This window comes from Petaurus breviceps, unplaced genomic scaffold, assembly GCF_028583685.1.
Source record: "Petaurus breviceps papuanus isolate PSGF00001 unplaced genomic scaffold, PetGlider_PUasm1.0 90925, whole genome shotgun sequence".
In the NCBI taxonomy this organism is placed as follows: Eukaryota; Metazoa; Chordata; class Mammalia; order Diprotodontia; family Petauridae; genus Petaurus; species Petaurus breviceps.
In genome coordinates, this window is record NW_027187380.1 from 3,011,797 (window position 1) to 3,030,496 (window position 18,700).

The window sequence follows — 18,700 nt, forward strand, 5'->3', positions numbered from 1 at the left end:
CTCTCTCTCTCTCTCTCTCTCTCTCTCTCTCTCTCTCTCTCTCTCTCACACACACACACACACACACACACACACACACTACACCACAAGCTGAAACCTTCTGGGTGTACTGGGCATTTGGTCAAGAAGGGTGATTGTGGCTGGAGGGGTGGGAGTGGCAGAAGGGAAGGAGACTTCTGCTCCCTGATGCCTGAGCTCTTGGTTAACTAATCATATCAGTGAGCTCTCTTCGGCTCCAGGAGGAAGCAGTTGCCTAGCAATACCCGAGAATTAAATTCCTCAATCAATAGGCTCAAGGGGCTCCATTTCGGGGAGAGCTGGGGAGGTCGGGCCTATGGGGGCAGAGGGGTTCCCAGGCGTGATCAGGGGCAGGAAGTGTTTCCAGCTGAAAGCCTAGGGTAGGACAAGAAAGCCCGGGACCCAGGGAGGGATATTATAAGAATCATTAGGTTCCATGGACCTCAGACTTCAAGAAATTCAGACCATTTGGAGGCCAGTGATTAAAAAAAAAAAAGTGCTGAAATCAGGGGCGCCAGAGACCCTGAGAGAGAAATAGAACAGTGACCCAAAGCTTGGCCCTAAAGGAGAGAGACCCAAAGTGGAAAAGAAAGTGGAGAAAAGACCCTGAGGTTCATTCCTCCAGACGTCCAGTCCAGCCCAGAGCTCAAAGTGCAGGATGATGGTTTTGGAAGCTGCTGCGCCCCAGAATAGAGAAAAGAAAGGAGGGAATGCAGGCCTTTGGCCTTTCTCCAAGGTCGGGATTCCCCGAAATTTAGGAAGGGCCTTTGGTGACATCAGAAGCCAGGGTGGAGAAGAAAGGAGGGAGTGGGGAAGGGGAGAGAAAGAGGAGTCTCCGAGGGACAAGAAACCTGAGACAATGCTCTATTTACAAAGTATATATTTAAACACATAAAAAGCGGGTATTGGATATAGACATTCAGAATTGCAGAAGATAACTTATTGAAGTTTCACTTTTTAGCTCTGAGGCGGAGATCGATTTGGAGATTTGTACAAATCTTAGAATTAAATAAACCAAACACACATTCAGCATATATGTAGATACCTACATACATAAGGCTCCCCCTTATCCCTCCCTACCTCCCCCCACCCAACCCCCCCACCCAATCTGGATCGTAGTACAGCGGTGTGAACTGGACACACACATACACACGCACACACAGACGCCTGAATAGAAGGGCTTGAACCACCGGTATTGTGGTGAACCCGGTTTGCGTGATGGAGGGTACAGGGAATGAGAAACTCGGGCTCTGAGGAATGGAGGAAGGAAGGAAGTGAAAGGGGAAAGAGAAGAGAAAAAAAAAGGATGGGGAAACGGAAAAGGGAAGAAGAGGAAAGGGGCAGTCAGATAACCTCAACGCATCTCCGAGTTATCATACACATGGTAACATACATGTCCCTTGTATTGTTTCAGCTAAAAATAGCATCGACATTTAAGAAGATACACTTGCTCACTTCGGTTCTTTATACAAACTAAGTTTCAAAGACCAATTTTACAAATATGATCAGGTAAAAAAGCCCATTCTGGGAGCTCTTCTGTACAGGCGCAATTTGCAATTTTCAACTCGAAGCAACAAAACTGCATCTATTAATTTTGTCTTCCCTTTTGTCCTTCAAGGGTCAGAAAGTTGAGAGGAGAGAGGAGAGCCTAGAGGTGGGGGACGGGAAGGGGGGAGTGTCAAGTGATGGAAGAGGAAGAGACTAGCAAGGATCTCCGCACTCGCCCCACCTCAGGAGCCATCCCCACTCTCCATCCCATCCCAGCCTCTCTGACTTCAGGGTAGTCCTGAATCTGTGCTTCGGTCTGGCGAGTAACCTCGACCCGGGCTCCAAATTCCCCAATGAAAAAGCCCTCAATTCCTGGGCTTCTCTGGTCCTAGAAGCACAGGACACAGATCGGAGGGGAAAGAGAGGTTGGGGTCGGTATTCGCTCTTTAACTAATTGTGGGACAAGTTTGTGCTTTTAAACCAACAGAGATGACCGAATATCCAAAGACTCTGCGCCGCAATTAGTTCCGAAATGTCTATATTGAAATAGAATATATAGACACATATACACACATACATACGTGCGTGTATGGAGATATACACACTTACATATGTATACACACATATAAGTATGTACGTACGTATATACACATTTCCCTCCTCCATCTCTGTAGCAGTTCTCCAAATCAACCCCGCTTCTCCTCCCCTTACCCCCTCCCCTTGGCCGAGTTTGAATACAGAGTTCAAATAGAGAACACTCCACGAATCGAAAAAGCCTATAAATTATAGCTTTTGCTTTCAAGAAAAAAAAAAACAGTAAAAGTTCTGGTGCACATTCTTGGATAGAAACACTGCATTTCTCCTTCTTCCCCTCTTCCTGTCTGAGCCTCGAAGATACAATCTCCCCCAGCTCTGAGTCCAGACGAAACGCAGGGGTTCCATCTCGAGGTTCAGAGCAAGGTGAGGAACGGAACAAGCGAAGCCTCCCCAACCGCCCCCACCACCGTCCGGCCCCGCCCCCACCCCGCTCCAGCTGAGCGAGCAATGGGAGCCTCAGCCTGGGGTGGGGGTGGGGTGAAAGCAACTTCTCTCTGAAAGCCAGAAGGGAATGGGGGGCGGGGGCGATTCGGCATCTCTAAAGAGAAGAAAGACATAATACTTTTCTTGGGAGTTGGATCCTCCTCTCCCTCCAAGGATAAAATGGGAGAAGAGGGTGGGGGGAGTTTAAACCCAAAACACTTTTCTTGCAAAAGAGTGATGGTCCTGCACTGTGGGTAGTGACAGGCAATTCTCCCAATTTATCCTGGCATTTCGGGAATGTAAACACATTATGTTTGTTGTTTTACGGAGTAAGGAAAGGAATCAAGGGAAAGAGATTATACATACATTCTGTGTGTGTATATATAATATATATTTGCGAGTATATACACACAGAGCATCATATATGCTTCATCTCCTATAAAGTGCATTTCTAGTGTTGTTCCTTGGACATGTCCCCTGCTCCCCAAGCTCACCTTCATCAGCAGGAGGAAAAAAAAAAAAAGGTAATTCAAGTTAATACTTTTCACTCTAATAGATGTTTAATCCTTTTTTAAAAAAGACTTAATTTTTTTTTCTTGGGGGAAGAAAAAGCTCTTCCATGACCATAGTTGGCCAATGGAAGAAGGGGAGGAGGGACATGCTTTGCTGTGGTTTCAATATAGCTTCTTCATACCTAGTTGTCTGAGGAGATAGCCTGGCTACACTACCTGGATCATGTCATTAGCAACACCTCTAGTCACAATCCATGTTTTAGGTAAGGAGCCTTCAGCCTTAGAGGAGCACTTTGTACAATACAAGGTTTTTCCCTCCCTCCCAAATTTCCAGCCTTCTCAGTGTCCACGGTGACTCCAAAGCATCAGAACATCAGAAATCAAAAAGGTCAAAAGGACAGAATTGGGCATAACCATCATTTAGTCTGTATGTTGGTTTCCTCCTGCCTGGAGCTCAGTAAGTCTTCAGGGTGGTATTCCATTCTGGGTGGTAACTAATCCACATTTGAGTCTCTTGTTTTAAATAAAACAACTTCAAGAGTTGAAATATATATATATTTAGATATTTTCTTAAATAACATATTTACATCTAATAGAAAATATAACTCTAGAGATAATCTTTCCAACCAATATTGGGGATGGATTGGGGAAGGAAGAGGAGGGGTGTGAAAGGAAAGGATCCAAGCTTTGGCTAGATCCTATCCAGAAATAAAAAGTACTATGCCAAATTTCCTTTCTCTCTCTGTCTCTCACTCCTTCCTGCTTTCTGGCTGGACTCCAGAAATTCATCTTTTTTCCTTAAAAAAACCTTGGTCCGTGTTGCTTTCCTTAATGGTGACGGTCAAAAAGTTTGAGGTCACATCTGTGACCACCACTTTCTCCAGGTTGGTCAAGGATGGGCTCCAGGATTCCTCCTCAGGGTCCCCGAGGATTCTGGCTACAGGGATCCTGGCAATCAAGGAGGGTCTACCCCCTTGGGCCCCCATGTCCCGATATAAGCTCCCAACTGAACCTGGGTTGCCGGAGCCATGTCGGACCCGAGGGCCTCCAGAGTCCAAGCCACTCTGGCCTTTGGCCTCCAGAAAATCTGCCCTGTGCTTTATGACTCTGGGTGGGTAGGTGTCCACAGCTAGTTTGCCCCCAGCCTCACCTCCGCTGGGACTAGCCACAGTGCAGGCTAGGTCTGCGTCTTGCCTTCGGGCCAACTGGATTACACTGTGCCCAGCAGTGAACTTTCCTGCCCCAGAGGGGGCATCCTCCATCTTCCTCCCTTTGAGGTAGTCCCCAAGACTGTCCCCTGGCTCCCCCGAGGTCCGCTGGGAAGGGTCCCGAAGGTCCTTCCGGGGTTTGGGGCCTCGTTTCTTAGAGCTATCCCCTGGAGAGCTAGGTTTGTCGTCCGGTCTCCCAGTCCCCCGGTCCCGGTCCCGTTCCCGTTCCCGTTCCCGAGCTGAGTCCCCTCGGCAGGTGCTACTGGTACTGGTGCTGCTGCTGCTCCCCGGTGGGGAGAGGCCAATGTTTCGAAGTCCCTCCCGAGCTCGAGAAGTGGAGCCAAGTTCCTGGGGAGATCGTCCTGGGTAGGGAACCCTGATGCCCCGAGCTGAGTCGCTCCGAAACTCATAGGTTTTCGCTTTAGCCTTGGCCTGTGCCTGCAAAAGAGAAACAGCGATGTTAATGGCTTTGGGGCTGGGCCCTTCCACCCCTTCCCCAAATCCCCTCCCCTTACCATCCTTTGCTTGCCGGATGACAACCGGCCCTGGGCTATCTCAAGGACTGAATATGAACTTTTATAAACTCCCCTACCAGTCTACCAGCCTAATGAACTCTCCCACCATCATACATACCTACCTGTCCCAACAATATCCCTCCCAGCCATTGGCGGCTGCATCCTACCTTGAGGAGGAAGGTTTTGGGCTTGGGACCTCTCTTTTTGGGGCCATACAGCTCCATCTCTCGTTCCCTGTGAGGAGGAAGGAAGGGGGTGTTAAGAAAGAAAACAAATCCGAACTCCCATTCCGGGCTGGATCAAAGCCACAGCTACACGGAGGGCTAGGAATGGCCTGTACCTTTCCTCAAAGGCTGCGAGAAGTCGGGCATCTAGTATGTTTTCCTCAGGTTCCCAGGTGCTATACCTATGAAAAGGTCAAGGAGAAGGGAAAATAAGTTCCAGGGGGTGGGAGGGAGGCTAAAGAAGTGTAGTATATGCAACTTTCTTTTGTATCTCTATGCAAAGAAGAAGAAAAGAAAGAGAAAGAAAAATCTCCCTAATAACAGTCTAGGGCCACCAATTATATATAACCTACTTACTTCTGAGACCAGCCCTTCCATTTCACGAGGTATTCCATTCGTCCCTGCGGATGCAAAGGTAAAATATGTGTGTGCACAGGAAAAATGCATGACGAAAACAGTAGAAATGCATGCAAAAATGCATGCACCAAATGAATGCGTGAAACCCAAGTGCATAAGGCATGCGCCCAGTGCATCTGCCACCCCGTGCATGAAATGCTGCACAAAGTGCATGCACACACACGCATATACATTCGTCCCCCTTCTCCCCACCCCCACCCATGTAATCTGTGTATCGTTGCAAGTCTAGGGAAAGAGCCTGAGCCTCAGAGCCAGAGCCAGAGCCGCCGCCACGGCCGCCGAGGCTGCTGCTGCTGCTGCTGCTGGGACCTGGGGGAAGGGAAGCAGCTCTGCTGCAGGGGGTGGGCACCGGGATGAGGAGGGGAGGGGAGGCAGGGGCCTTGGTCTGAGGCCTGCGAGCACCTACTTTTCTGATGCGCCGCTTCAAGAGGGCTTCGGCCGCAAACACCCGCTCCCCGACCGCAGAAAGCTCCATGTTGACTCGTCGCTTACCCCCTTGGCCGCTTCCAGCAGCAGAAAAGCAGCAGCCAGCGCACGACAGACCATAATACTCCCCCGCTTACGTCAGTTCTCCCTCCCCCTCCTTCTCTTCTCCCCCCCTCCCCCTCTTGCTCCCTCCCCACTTGTTGCTAACGGCGTCGCTAATGCGGAGAGGACAGTGGAATATTCCGCAGATCTCTGATTGGTCGAGGTGGAGTCCGCCCCGCCTCAGCTACGCCCCCCTCTGACTTTCTCCCCCGCGTTGCTACGTGACCCGAGTTCCAATTGCGAGGGGGGGACGGCGGTGGGAGGTGGAGTCTGGAGGGACACTAGAGACGGGGTGGAAAGAGGGGGGGGAAAGGAAAAAGGCCGAGAGCGGAAGTGACGTAAAGTAGGGTGGAATCAGCTGCTGTCAGTCTGAGGAGGGGGAGGAGGGGTGTCCCTTCCAACCCTGCCGGTCGTCTGGACTGACGCCCTCCTCCAAGGTTCCCTCCACGAGACCAAATGATTCCCAACCACTCCCAGAGAACAGCACTGTGGTCTCAGCCGCGATCCTCACCCTTCCGCAGACCCCAACCCTACCCTACATCCCCCGGATCCCCTCCCTCCCCCTTTACCACGCCCCCTCCGCTGCAGACAGCTAGGAGGCTGCTCCCAGACGCCAACTCTGCAGCTCTTGCACAATGCACAATGTACAGGTGTTAAAAATGGGAAAGGTCCCGGCTACGTCCCAAGCACCCGACTACGCTCTCCTCTACTCTCTCCTCGCCCCTCCCCCCACTCCATCCCTCCAAGCACGGACCCTACGTCTCCATGACAACAGTTCCCCCCCACACACACACCATTCTATCTCCATCTCACTAGTCAAGTCAATGTCCCTCTCTCCTCCCCAATACTCCCAGGACCCTCCACCCTCTGGCACCTGTCTCTCCTGACCCTTTCCCCCTCCACGGGAACCCACCCACTAATCTAGTGATCTGAGACTCGAGGCAATTGTCTAGATTCCGTGGTTGGTAATTGAGACAAAAGTGGAGGACTTGAATTATCCGCATAATTGCCCCTCATTCTTCTCTTTGCCACTAAAGACCTATAGTGGCGACGTCAACTCGCCCTTTCTCTTCAGATCCCCTTTCACTCTCATCCACCTGCCCCCTGCTTCTTAATATGATCCTGATATCGACCCCCAAGCTCCCTCTCCACCCCACCCTCATTCCAATCCAGACCGCCACCCGCGATTCTCCGATTTCCATTGCAGTGAATTAATTTGCAAGTGATCGAGGTCAGTAAATGTGGCCATGGGTTACTAACCCCGCCGCACATAGGCTCTTGGATGCACACAGATTCGGCGCCTTGCACCGAGATTGCGCCAACTCGCCAGTTGGCACCAGCCAAGGCCCGCTTGCTCGAAGCCCAGGGGCTGCAAAGTCTCCAGCAAAGTCGCCGCCGAACCGGCAGCCGTTTGGCCTAGGCAGCGCGTTTCCGGTAGCGATCTATTCTCGACGTTTGGTGCGGATAAAGGGCAGGGCCGCGATGTGTGGGGGCTGGGAGGAAAAACTCAAAAGAATTGACTGTGGACTAAGCTCAGAGGTGGCGCTGGTATTTTGTTGCCCAGACTGGGTAGAGGTAGAGACTTAGGGAGATAACAGAAGTGTCCAGGACCCTAATAAGTGACGTTCTCTCTGCGGCTGGAGAGATACCCCCTGCAGTTAGGAAGGGGTACACATTCACAGGGGATGACGGTTCTTCGCTTTCTTTATTCCTAGACTAAACTCTGAGGTAAGGGTGGAGCGGGAGCGGGAGCGGGGGGGGGGGGGGGGGGGGGGGGGGGGGGGGGGGGGGGGGGGGGGGGCGGTGTAGCAGGGAGGGAGGCGCTGTCAGAAGAGCTCTCTTCCCATTTCTTAATCATTTAAAGATACAACTCCCACTTTTTAGAAAAAGACTTAGCTACAACTACTGACCTGGAAACAGTTTCTTTCCCTATAAACGAGAAAAAAAAAATGCAAAACAAACAAAAACCTCGACGCAACTGACTTAGAGATGGGACAGGAAACCCTAAGCGGAAAACTCGTCTCCAGTCCAAGAAGTGTCTTAGAGGGTCTAGACGATTGAATGGATGGGGAAGATGGGATGGGGGAGGGAGGACGTTAACGCAGAACTGCTCTTCCTCTACATTCTCCTTCCCCCACTCCCCACTGCCTTTAGACAAAAAGGATTTGGGTTCATCGTCTAACCTCCAGGACTTTAAGGCTTTAGCGGTAAGTCTTAGGACCCTCTCTTGAACTCTCTCCCTCCTAACGAAATATCCGCAGATTGCGTAAAAATCGCCTTTAGGAGCCAAAGAAGTTTCCTGAGAGAGGCCAATAGACAGCAAAGTTCATAATCATAAAAAGTCATTCACGGTTACAAATAGTTTCGACGGACGGTGCCAGCGATACAGCTGTTTCTGTTTAAGCTTAAATACTTTCCAACAGTTTGGGCAGTAAAAATAAAGTAGACCTCAACCGCCTATAAGTCTCTGGTTTCCTCGCCCCGAAAAAGCCCACCATCTTCATTTCACTCCCCCTCTCCGTTCCCCCTCCCCAGTCTCTCACCCCCTCCAACTGTGGCAAGTAAATGGGGATCTGGGGCTCGGCTCTGGGTATCAAGTTACTTTGGGTTCGAATTATTTACATCCAGAGAGACCAGATCATTATGGTTGTTAGTTCTGGGATCAAGAGTTCGGGACACTAGTAGATTCTCTCTGCAGCCAGGGGACAGTTCCCAACAAAAGAGAATGAGAACCCTGACTGACCCACACCCACACCCTCACATAACTAATGGTTATCGAAGAGTTTTGTTATTTATCTTAAGATAGTATTTCTCAGCATTTCACCCATCAGTGATTTTACTGCCACTTACTCCTAATAGTTATGTTTGCTTTGGGCGCTTTTAGAGACCTAGAGGTTCCTGAGCTACGTTTAGAATTTGAGGGTTTCAGTTTCGTATTGAAGAAGCTGGCTCCCTTCCTGTTGTTTTTTTTTTTCTTTTCTTTTCTTACTGCCTTCCTTCTTGCCTTCCTTCCTTCCTTTCTCTTCCTTCCTTCCTTCCTTCCTTCCTTTCTTTCTCTTTCTTTCTTTTTTTCTTCCTTTATTTCTGTATCCCTCTTCTTTTCCTTAACTCAGTTTCCCCTTTTTCAGTAGGACTAATGTATTAAGAAAAAGACGAAGCGTTGAAATACATTAACCTATGTCATTATGGTGTTCTCTGTTTGCATCATTCTTCTTTCCTTCTCTCTTCTGTGTCTAAATTTGCCTCTCCCTCTTTCCTTTCCTCTGTTTCTCTTTGACTCTATAGCTCTCTCTTTGTCTTTCTCCTTCTCTACTTTTCTCTATCCGGTGTTCCTAAACTCCCCACTTTGTCTCTTTGTCTCTCTGCTTCTTTCTGTTTGTCTCTGAGGGTTGTGTGTGTATGTCTGTCTGAGTTTCTGTGTCTCTCTGTGTTTTTCTGTAGGTTTCCCTTAATCTTTGTCTTGGTGTCTTTCTCTCCTCTGTCTCTGTCCATCTGTCTGTCTCGTTGTGTGTCTATCTCTGCCTATGTCTGTCTCTTTCTGTCTCTCTCTTTGTTCCTGTCTCTCTCTCTCTCTCTCTGTCTCTCTATCCTTCCCTTCTTCCCTCTCCCTCTCTCCTTTTCCTCTCCTCCCCATTACCTTCCTCTTTCCCCTGCCAACTCAGGCAAGTAAAAAATCTTCAGTTTTAAGGTCAAAATATGTTAGGAAAAGCAAGTGCATTTAATGAGGCTTTATTATCTCAAAGGTCAGAGAGTTTCCACTTGGTTCCCAAACAACATCGAGTTTATTCCAGATGAAGGCTGGAGGTAAAGTGCATGCACGAAATAGGTACCAATAAACACCACTCTCAGGAATTAAAATCTCCGTTTCCCACCTGCTTTGTGGAAAAAATGCAGTTGGACTCTTGACAAGAGTGGTAGGCTTGGGAAACTTGCTAGCCCCCTCCCCTCCAAGAGAACCAGTCTGATCCCCATTTTAAGGTATGAAGGAGTTGAAGTGGGTTGCAGTAAGGATAAAAAAAATTTACTAAAAAGAAAAGAAAAAGAAGAGAGGAAGGGAAGAAGGAAAGGAGGGGAGGAGAGAAAGAAAGATGAGAAAAGAAAAGAAAAAGAAGGGGAAAAGAGTGAAGAGAATCCTTAAGAAAATGAGTTCAATTGATCAAGGTAAGGAGACTGTATCCAGAACCCCAGTATTCCTGCAAGCTCATTGGGAGGGGCAGGGTGGAGGAGGCCAGGGAGATCGGCAAATGGGCCTTTCCCACTCTAACCCTGCAATGCCAAATGTTCCCCCACAGTTGCCTGTGGCCAGATTCTTTCTGAATAGTCCATAACATTTATTTCCTCCCGAACTAGTCAATTGGAGACCACCAGCACTTCTTCTTGCCCCACCTCTCTCCACCAAAGGAAAACTCCCTCTGAACTCACCTCTACTTCCTTCCACTTAATCTGCTTTTGTCATTCATTTTACTATTAGGATTTTACCCCACTTTAAGTGAAGTAAGGTCAGGGCCCGGATAAGGGTGGAGTGGGGTGGGACACTGAAAGTTTAAACCAAAGGGAAACAACTCTGAATAAAGACTAGATCTCCGCTAGCCGGCTTTTTCCCTAGCAGAGGACTTGCACCGCTTCTGCAGTAAATAAGGTAACTGCTTCCTATTACCTTAGTCCCCATATGGCTGCAATTTGAGTGTCTTCAGAGACTGGGGGGGGGGGGGGATGAAAGTGGAAATCAAATGCTCCAAATGCTCTCGTATTGCATTTTTATGAAGGAAAATACCAGCAGAGTATTTAGCATTACCCCTTGCCCCTCTCCCCACCCCCTAAGATAAGTCCCCTGGTCATCAGTTTTGTTTATTGATACTTGGCCTCCTTCAAGACACCTGTTTTCCAAATCTGTAAGTGGCTCCTCTCTAGTCAGCGGAGGAGTCAGGGACACCCAGTCCAGCAGAATCCAGAATCAAGACCTGAGATCCTCTCTTGAGCTTTATCAAATGAAGTCTTGAACCCGGATCCTGGAACCAAGAACTCCTTGGAATGTATTCCCCTTATTGAATTTTCCAAAGCAGATGAGACACCTCCGCGAAAAACGAACTCTTTAAGACCGTGGGAGGGCCAAGAATCATTCCCAAATTCGGATCCCAGGGACTTGATAGGTGGGTTAACCATTCAGTCCCATAGCTACACAAGGGGCTTAGATCCTTTGGAGTCTTTCGGGAATTGCTTTGGACAACTCCGCTGGATATGAAAGAGGGCATTCCTTATTCCGGCTGCTCTGTCACTGCCCAGGCGACAAGCTGCAGCCTGTTCTCCAGGGCTGGGAGAGAGAGGCCGGGCTTTGTCTAGTTAAGGAGCGTTTCAAACTAAATAGCTTGGCGGGTGTCGGACCTGCCGGGTCTTGGCTAGGGAATTCTGTCGGATTTAGAACAGAAACACTATATGCACTGCCTATTAGACTGGGTGCAGAGACAGGGGCTGTATGTCAATCAGATGGACTGCTGCGGGTGAGTAGTTCCAGAGAAACTTGGAGCTCACCAAGGTGGGGATAGTTTGAGGATACTTGTTGGTGTCACCAACTGGCTCTTACAGAGAATGAAAATGCACATCTACACATGAATATGAGGGATTGTGTGGGTGTCAGCGAGGTTGTGGTATGTATAAGAAGCAGAAAGTCGGGCCAAGCTGGCCTTACCTAGTTTACTGAAGGACAGTCTAGGTTAACCACAGTCTGGGTGTTCCCCGTAATAGACTTGACTATTTAATAACTTTTCGCTGGAATCTTTGGGATAGTCACACACCCAGTGAGACAGAGCGTGGAATCCCTCTCACTACGTTAGTCATCCTCGCCATTCTCTCCCTACAACTCAGCTTCACCATCCCAATGACACAAACAGGGTCGGTCAGTGATTTAACACTGCTAGTCTATGATAATGCTACATTATAATAATGCTATGACAAGTCATTGTTGCACTGGAGACAAAGGACTGGGTTGTTTATTTGTTTTCATTCAAGAGAACCTAAGTTTTAGTTGAGGCTCCAGCATTTATTAGTTTTGTGACCCTGGGCAAGTCAGGTATTCTCTTTAAACCTCAGTTTCCTCATTTGTAAAATGGGTTTCATACAAGAAACCTAGTAAAGCAAAGCTGCACTAAGACTTTTGGGACACTCAATACACAAGCTTCTTGTGAAGAAAGCATTTTAAATATGAATTAGAACAATATATAAATGTGAGTGCTTATGATTTATAGCAGAGCCATGTGTCTCCAGATTTCACACTCACATACACACCATAGACATTCACGAGCAGCCTGAAGTACACAAACTCCCATAGAAGCCTGTTCCCAAGGCATCTTAATATATATCAACCAAAACCTCTATGGGAAGATAAACACTTTTTACTCCTGAGCTGGAGGGTCTCTGTTTCGTTTTTTTCTTTCATTCTATTTTTTCTCCCACCAGGAGAGAAGTCCCTCCCCCAAAGTGGAAGACAAGCATCCAGATAAGGACAGGAGTCAGACTTGATGGAATTGGCAGCTGCAGGAAGACCTGGAGAGATGGAGGAGGCTTCAAAATCAGAATCAGATATTCATTTGAGTTAGAAATAGCCCCCCAGCAGAGGTAACTCAGATTCCTTTTGTCTTTCCTGTCTGTAAGAAAGATGGACATGGAAGAAGAAGAATGAGGAGATCTGGTAATGGGGGGAGCAGATCTGGTTTCTTCTCTCTTGTTTTAGAATTAAAAGAACTAAGTCCTTTGGAAAGGGTTAAAAGAGCTGGGGCCCCAACATATTTGGGTCACAGTTTTTATTCCTGGAATCCCAAAAGCAGCCAGCTCCAGACTATCTCCTTGTGTTCAGAACCTCCTTAACTGTCAATGGAGAATGGGGAGAGATATAAGTAAATAAGCATGTACAAAGGCATGTACCTAGAGATACAAAGATAACTGTTTTCCTGTGCTCCAGTTAACCCAGCAGTGTACAAGTAAATAATTTTTTTTAATGTTTCTCTTCTGGCCTGACTGTGCCTGTGTAAGTGTGGGTGTGTGCCCTTGTATACACAGGGTGTTCCCGTATGCTTGCATAAATAGATAAGTCTGGGGAAACAGAGAGTAGAGGGGTGAGGGTAGACTGTGGAAATTGAACTCAGGATTCCCCTAAGGAACTTATTCCTTCATATCTGAAAGACTATTTTGAGACTGAAAGCAGAAGAGTACCTCCTTTCCCTTTCCCCTCTGCCTTTACCCCAGCTTTTGATTGAGACTGAAAAAGTCGGCAGAGACTACATGAAGCCAAAGAGAAAGGTCGTGGGCCTTCTGCCCCCCTAGAAGTGAAATGTATGCTACAGATGATTGAGAGAAGCAAGAAAAGATCTCGTCCTTCCCCTCCAGCCTCCGTCCACCATAACGAAGAACTAGTTTTCCTGTAGCAGTTCAGGATTATTTCTGAATTCTGATGAAGTTTAAAGATTAGGGCAGGAGTTGACTCAAACCGAGGCTAGACTTTTACGCTCAAGAAGACCAGATTCAGATGGGGAGGGAGAGAAAAAGCGAAGCAAGGGGAAAACTGTTAGAGTGGACATCATTAGGAAATGCGAATGAGGGGAGTTTGAGGTAGATTAAGTAGAAGCAGAAAGAACGCCGGAAAAAAAATTCTCTCAATGAGAAATAGAATGCCTTGTCCAGTAGCTTCGGGAGGTATTTGAATCTGCGTAGCATTTGCACTACTCTGAGCTCATCTAGTTAGAATATGATTGTAAAAAGCCTTGTCTTGAGGTTCTTGAGTTCGAACCCGGTCTAAAAGTTAGAGGATAGGCAAAACTAAGTTCCACTGCCACAAACTTCACTCCCGCTTGAGACAGTCTGTTCCCTCGCTAGGACTTTCGATTGGTTTGGGCAAAAGATCTCCAGTGGCACTAATTATTGGAGAACAAACTTGGGGGGGTGGGGAAAGCGTCCTGCCTGCGGTAGGTAAATCTGACAGTGTTGAGAGTACCAATCTTGAAGTGCGATAATAGGGTTTCAAGCCTCGCTATCCACAGAATATGTAAATATATATGTATATATATATGTATATGTATATATATATAGGACGATGGCACTGTAAGTCAAGTCACTCAATCTCATTTTCAAAAATGGCATTGAACATACCTACACTATTGAATTTGTCGGGTTATTGTAAGAAGAAGAAAATGTTGCATAGACATAAGATATTACTGTTGCCTCACACCCACTTATACACAGAGATGAGTGGGTAGTTGGTACACATAGTTCTTTGCATGTTGTGTCCCTCATTAGAATGTGAGCTTCTTGAAGGTAGGGACCGGGCTTTTGCCTTTCATTCTCTCCCCAGAGTTTAGCACAGTGCCTGGCCCATAGTAAGGACTTAATAAATGCTTGCTGTAATGTGGATTCTTTGGAAGTGAAGCGTCTAGAAGACAAGGGACTGTTTCACTTATTACTCACAAATCCTCGGAACGGCCAAGCTAGCCTTAAGCTACCTGAGTCTCTTTTGGGGAAGATGCAGTGAATAAAACCCGGTAGTTGACTGAATGAGAAATGAACTCCTGAGGAGAACAACTGAAGGCACTTTCTCAGCTGCCTCCAACTCATCTCCTGCAAAGCTTGCAGCCGTTCTGGGGGCTTTAATGAGAAGTTCGGCCGGCTTTCGTTGCACCCCCCAGAGAGTTCAAAGTACTCTTATTAATTCTTCACACTCGTTTTTACCCTCTTCCCTCCCCCAGTAAAGAAATTAGAAATTACTTATTCTACAGATACTATTGACCATGAAAAGAGTTAAAAACTGGAGGTCCTTTTTCATTACTTTTGTTGGGAAGCGGGGAAAGAAGGAAGCAGAGTTTATTCTCTCTCTCTTTTTAACGTTAGGAAAACAGATTCTGAGTAGCTGTGAGCAGCCTACTATCAGGGTAGGTACGCTCCCCCGGCAGATGACATCTAGAAGGAATTTCCCTTCCAAGGAGGGCACCATTCAGACACAGTGTTTTCCCCATAAATCGAGGGGCTGCAGTTTAGAGAGAGGACATACTTCCCAGTGAAGATTTCGGGATCCTTGAAGGGCTATGATTGCCACTGGCTAGTTAGTGCGTTTGGGGCAACCTTTTGAAGCACATATAGACTGAGAGTTAACTGGTTTCAGAAGTGTCTAGGATTGCCTTCTCATCTCTGACCTAGATAGATAGCCCACTCAGGTGAAAGGCAATCCTTCTTCCCCATCCAGCACCTTCTTCTCTCGGTAACGCGTTTCCCTTTTAGGGACTGGAATTTTCCCCAGATCCACGAAGAACCAAGTTCTGGGGCTTTTCCTTTTGAAACCTCCCCGGGGAGATGACCGTGCCAAACTATCCATCCCTGTGGTAGAAAACAGGGCGTCCATCTAGTGCCTGGGTGCTGGGGTTCGGGCTGGCTCCGCGCACGCCCAGAAGTTTTGTTGACGGTTCAGAGGCTGCCGGGAAGGGGACAGACAAGCCGCCAGCTCTAGACTTGCGCAAGCGCTCACTCCTCGCATCGGAAACGAAGATCTCTTTCCCAGGAGCTTGTTAAGACTCTCTAAGACCACCAAGGGTACCTAGCCCAAGCCCAAGGAAGAAGACAGAGTAGCCACAGTCGGCTAATCAAACCTGAAATGCCTCAGATCGAGCTTAGGGGCTTCTCTTCTCTCTCAGTCTTTCAGCTTGGTTCACTAGCTCTCCTTTTCGAAATCGAATTAAGTGAAAATTGGTACCGTATTTACTCGCAAAATTTCCACCCTTCACCTCGTTTAAAATAGGTAATGTTGGGGGTGGTTGTAAAGGGAGGGAGAATATATGCAATCTTCTGAAACCAGATTCACCTTCACCAACTTGTATTAACCTTTCCATCCCAATTTACATAAAGGTAGTATTGATTCGTCTAGGGTTGCAGAGCAATCAGGAGCTGTACCTGCGGTTTCAGTGATATAGGGAATTCCCAGATGAGGAAACTCCTACCTCTGCAGGGTGACATCTTCTAAGCAATTTATGTTTAGATGCAGCTAGGTAGCCCAATTGAATAGAATGTTGGACTTGAAGTCAGGAAAATTGACTGTCTCAGACTCTTGCTGGTAGTACAACCATAGTCAAGTCACTAAATCTCTCTCAGCCTGTTTCCTCCTGTGTAAAATGGAGATAATAGTAGCACCTAATTCACTAAATTGTTGTTGAGGTCAAAAGAGATGCCATATATGCCATATATATAGCTTTGTAACTTTTAGTGGACTATATAAATACTAGATTATTGTTGAGTTGTATTGAGGCTAAATAACTTTCTCATAGTTATCATCTGTCAGAGAGTAGAACTTGAACCTTCCTCTCTTCCTGACTCTGAAGCAAGCTACTATCCACTATGCCACTTTTCTCACTCTTTCTGAAAAAGTGAAGTTTATAACCAAAGATTGCATTCAGGGGTAGCAATGAATGTTTGTCTATGTGTTTCTGATAGAAGACATACAGATGATTTTTAAAATAAGTAAATGGTGATGCTTATACTTGGGATTTCCTTTCCCTTCAAGTTTCAGAAGGTTTTGAACTTAAGCACTTCATTCAAGGTGAATCAGGGACTGGACAGCTGCTGAAGTCCCATATTCAACACTGTACATCCTTCCTGTACTGATATTTCTCACTGAGTCACTGGCAGCCCAGAAATCCCAAACCAGAACATAAAAGATAGGAGAAGGATTCAAAGAAACTAAATAAGAGTAGAGAAAAGAGTATTGACTTCTTTTCCTATGCTTGGATTAATGGCCAAAAATGTTTTTTTCTTTAATATAAGCTGTCATTTGACCCCAGACAAATCTCTGCCAGAACAGCTGATAACAGGAGACAATGGAAGGAACATATTGAGGAACTGTCTTTTAAGGGGCTTTTCCCCAACTTGATTGCTCCCCCCACACACACATTCTTACCCCCTCGAAAGCCTCTTCAATGGAATGATGTCCTGTAGAAAATCCTCTAAAGGAAAAAGTCATGAATAAGATTGGCAAGAAAATTTATCTGGGACTTTTATACTGAGAGAAAACTTTAAACAGTTCAGTTCTGATTTTTTTTAACTTGTCTTAACCCTTCAAGTCTTCACCCTGTTAATATGAATAAAGTGGTCTGACCAAGTCAGGTGTTCACATACAGCAAACATCTTCTGGGAGGGGGCCTTCCTCAAGCACCCCATTTAGAAAAAGAGCTATCCTCTCAAAAAGGTAAAAAAAATTCAGGTTAAAGAGATGGATCCAGGATAGCAATGGAATGCTGATCTTCATGACCTTTTTAGAATCTTCCCCAATCCCTACCCCTACTACTCTCAAAACCAATACAGCTGAAGTCCTGAGAAAAACCGGCAGATCGTCCCTGAAGGATAGGGATTAACAGATAAAGTTTTATAAGAGGGAGCAGAGGAGGTTTGGGTTATTTTAGCAAGTGGATAGATTATGGCAAGTATTTCAGAAGTCCTGTGAAGTGGAAGAAAAAGGGAAAGAATAGCAAAATAGTGGCATGTTCCTACTTGCTGTAGGGGCAGATTTTGGACAACCCTGTGAAGGTATTAAAAGGTTTCCTCTTCTACTTCTTTCTTCCTTTTTCATCTGCCCGGCTGTCCCTCACTCTTTTGAATCTAGTCCCCAGTTCAGAGACAGGACTAGGAATAAATAGGTAGCTGCCCCCACACAGCCAGGGATAGTTTTGATTCTCTCTTTTTATAAATACACACCTTTTTAATCCCACTCTCCAAGGCCAAGTACTGTAGTTTGTAATAATAAATCTTTTGTGAGGCTCAGTAACAGCCAGTATCTTCACAGGCCCCCTAACCGTGACAAGTATACTAGCGGCGTCTTCCCCTTTGGGTTCTCCCAGGAGCTGATGGATAGGATCATTCTCTGATGCCCCTGATTTGGAAGGAGAAGGACGGGACTTCCTTTTCTGGGCTACATCTGGAGCGTGTGGGAAAGAAGGGTCTGATTCCAGAAATTCGGGCTCCCTACCTCCCCTGCCATGCCCCTTTGAAGTCTCTGCAACTAGTTAACGCAAGAAGTACTCCAGGGAGTTGTTTGCTCCTGAGTTCAAGCAGATTTGGATCAAAACTGGAGTGAAAGCAAAAGAGCTTGGATACTCGGATCCCAGGCAGGGAGAATTTGGACCTTTGGGTAGATCTAGCAGCTCCACCTACTGAAGCGGGAAGGGGATCAGAGCTCAAAAATGAAGAGTAGCTGACCAGACAGTCTCCCGAGATTCCTCCTGCCTGGCAGACACCTCCTGACCACCCTTCAGGTGGGACCTTCACTCCCTGCCACTTGGGAAAACTAGGCAGCTAATTCTTTATTACCTTTGAGATGAAATGAGATGTGTATGAACAAGTGTATTTGAAGAAGCCTATTTCAGTAAATGTGCATGATGGTGCATTTATTCAGAAAATAAACCCTGTGTAAATAATTTACTCCACTGGACTCCAGAGATCAATGGATATGCCATAGGAGGTATATATTCTTGGAAGGAGCTAAATGTAGGAGTTAAAATGAATGTATGAGATGTGACTGTGTAAAGTATTCACTGATAAACAGCAAGTATATGTAAGGAAATGATGAGATGAAAGAGGTTCACCTGGACCCATCCAAGTCGTCCATGCCCACTGATCTAAGATCTAGGAATTCCTGCCCAGAATTAACTATGCACCCATGGGAAGACACTAGCCTCCCTGCCCCCAATCGATAACTCAGAGCTTCTGAAGCTTATCTAGTCCAGTGTCATTCCTTGTGATCCATG

General features: G+C 46.8%; 1 protein-coding gene and 1 long non-coding RNA gene across 2 annotated transcripts; one reads left to right on the plus strand and one right to left on the minus strand.

The window, feature by feature from the left end:
• Positions 1-2,893: 2,893 nt before the first annotated feature.
• Positions 2,894-6,017, minus strand: CBX8 (chromobox 8). Its single transcript, XM_069076086.1, has 5 exons — positions 5,809-6,017; positions 5,343-5,386; positions 5,102-5,167; positions 4,929-4,995; positions 2,894-4,684 (listed from the first exon to the last, which is right to left on the minus strand). Exons 1-5 carry the CDS (start codon positions 5,875-5,877, stop codon positions 3,824-3,826), a joined length of 1,107 nt encoding a protein of 368 aa, XP_068932187.1. The 5' UTR covers positions 5,878-6,017; the 3' UTR covers positions 2,894-3,823.
• Positions 6,018-10,459: 4,442 nt separating this feature from the next.
• On the plus strand, positions 10,460-12,926 carry LOC138152237 (uncharacterized). The gene is made up of 2 exons (XR_011166063.1): positions 10,460-10,569; positions 12,384-12,926. It is a non-coding gene; the product is annotated as an uncharacterized lncRNA (long non-coding RNA).
• Positions 12,927-18,700: the final 5,774 nt, after the last annotated feature.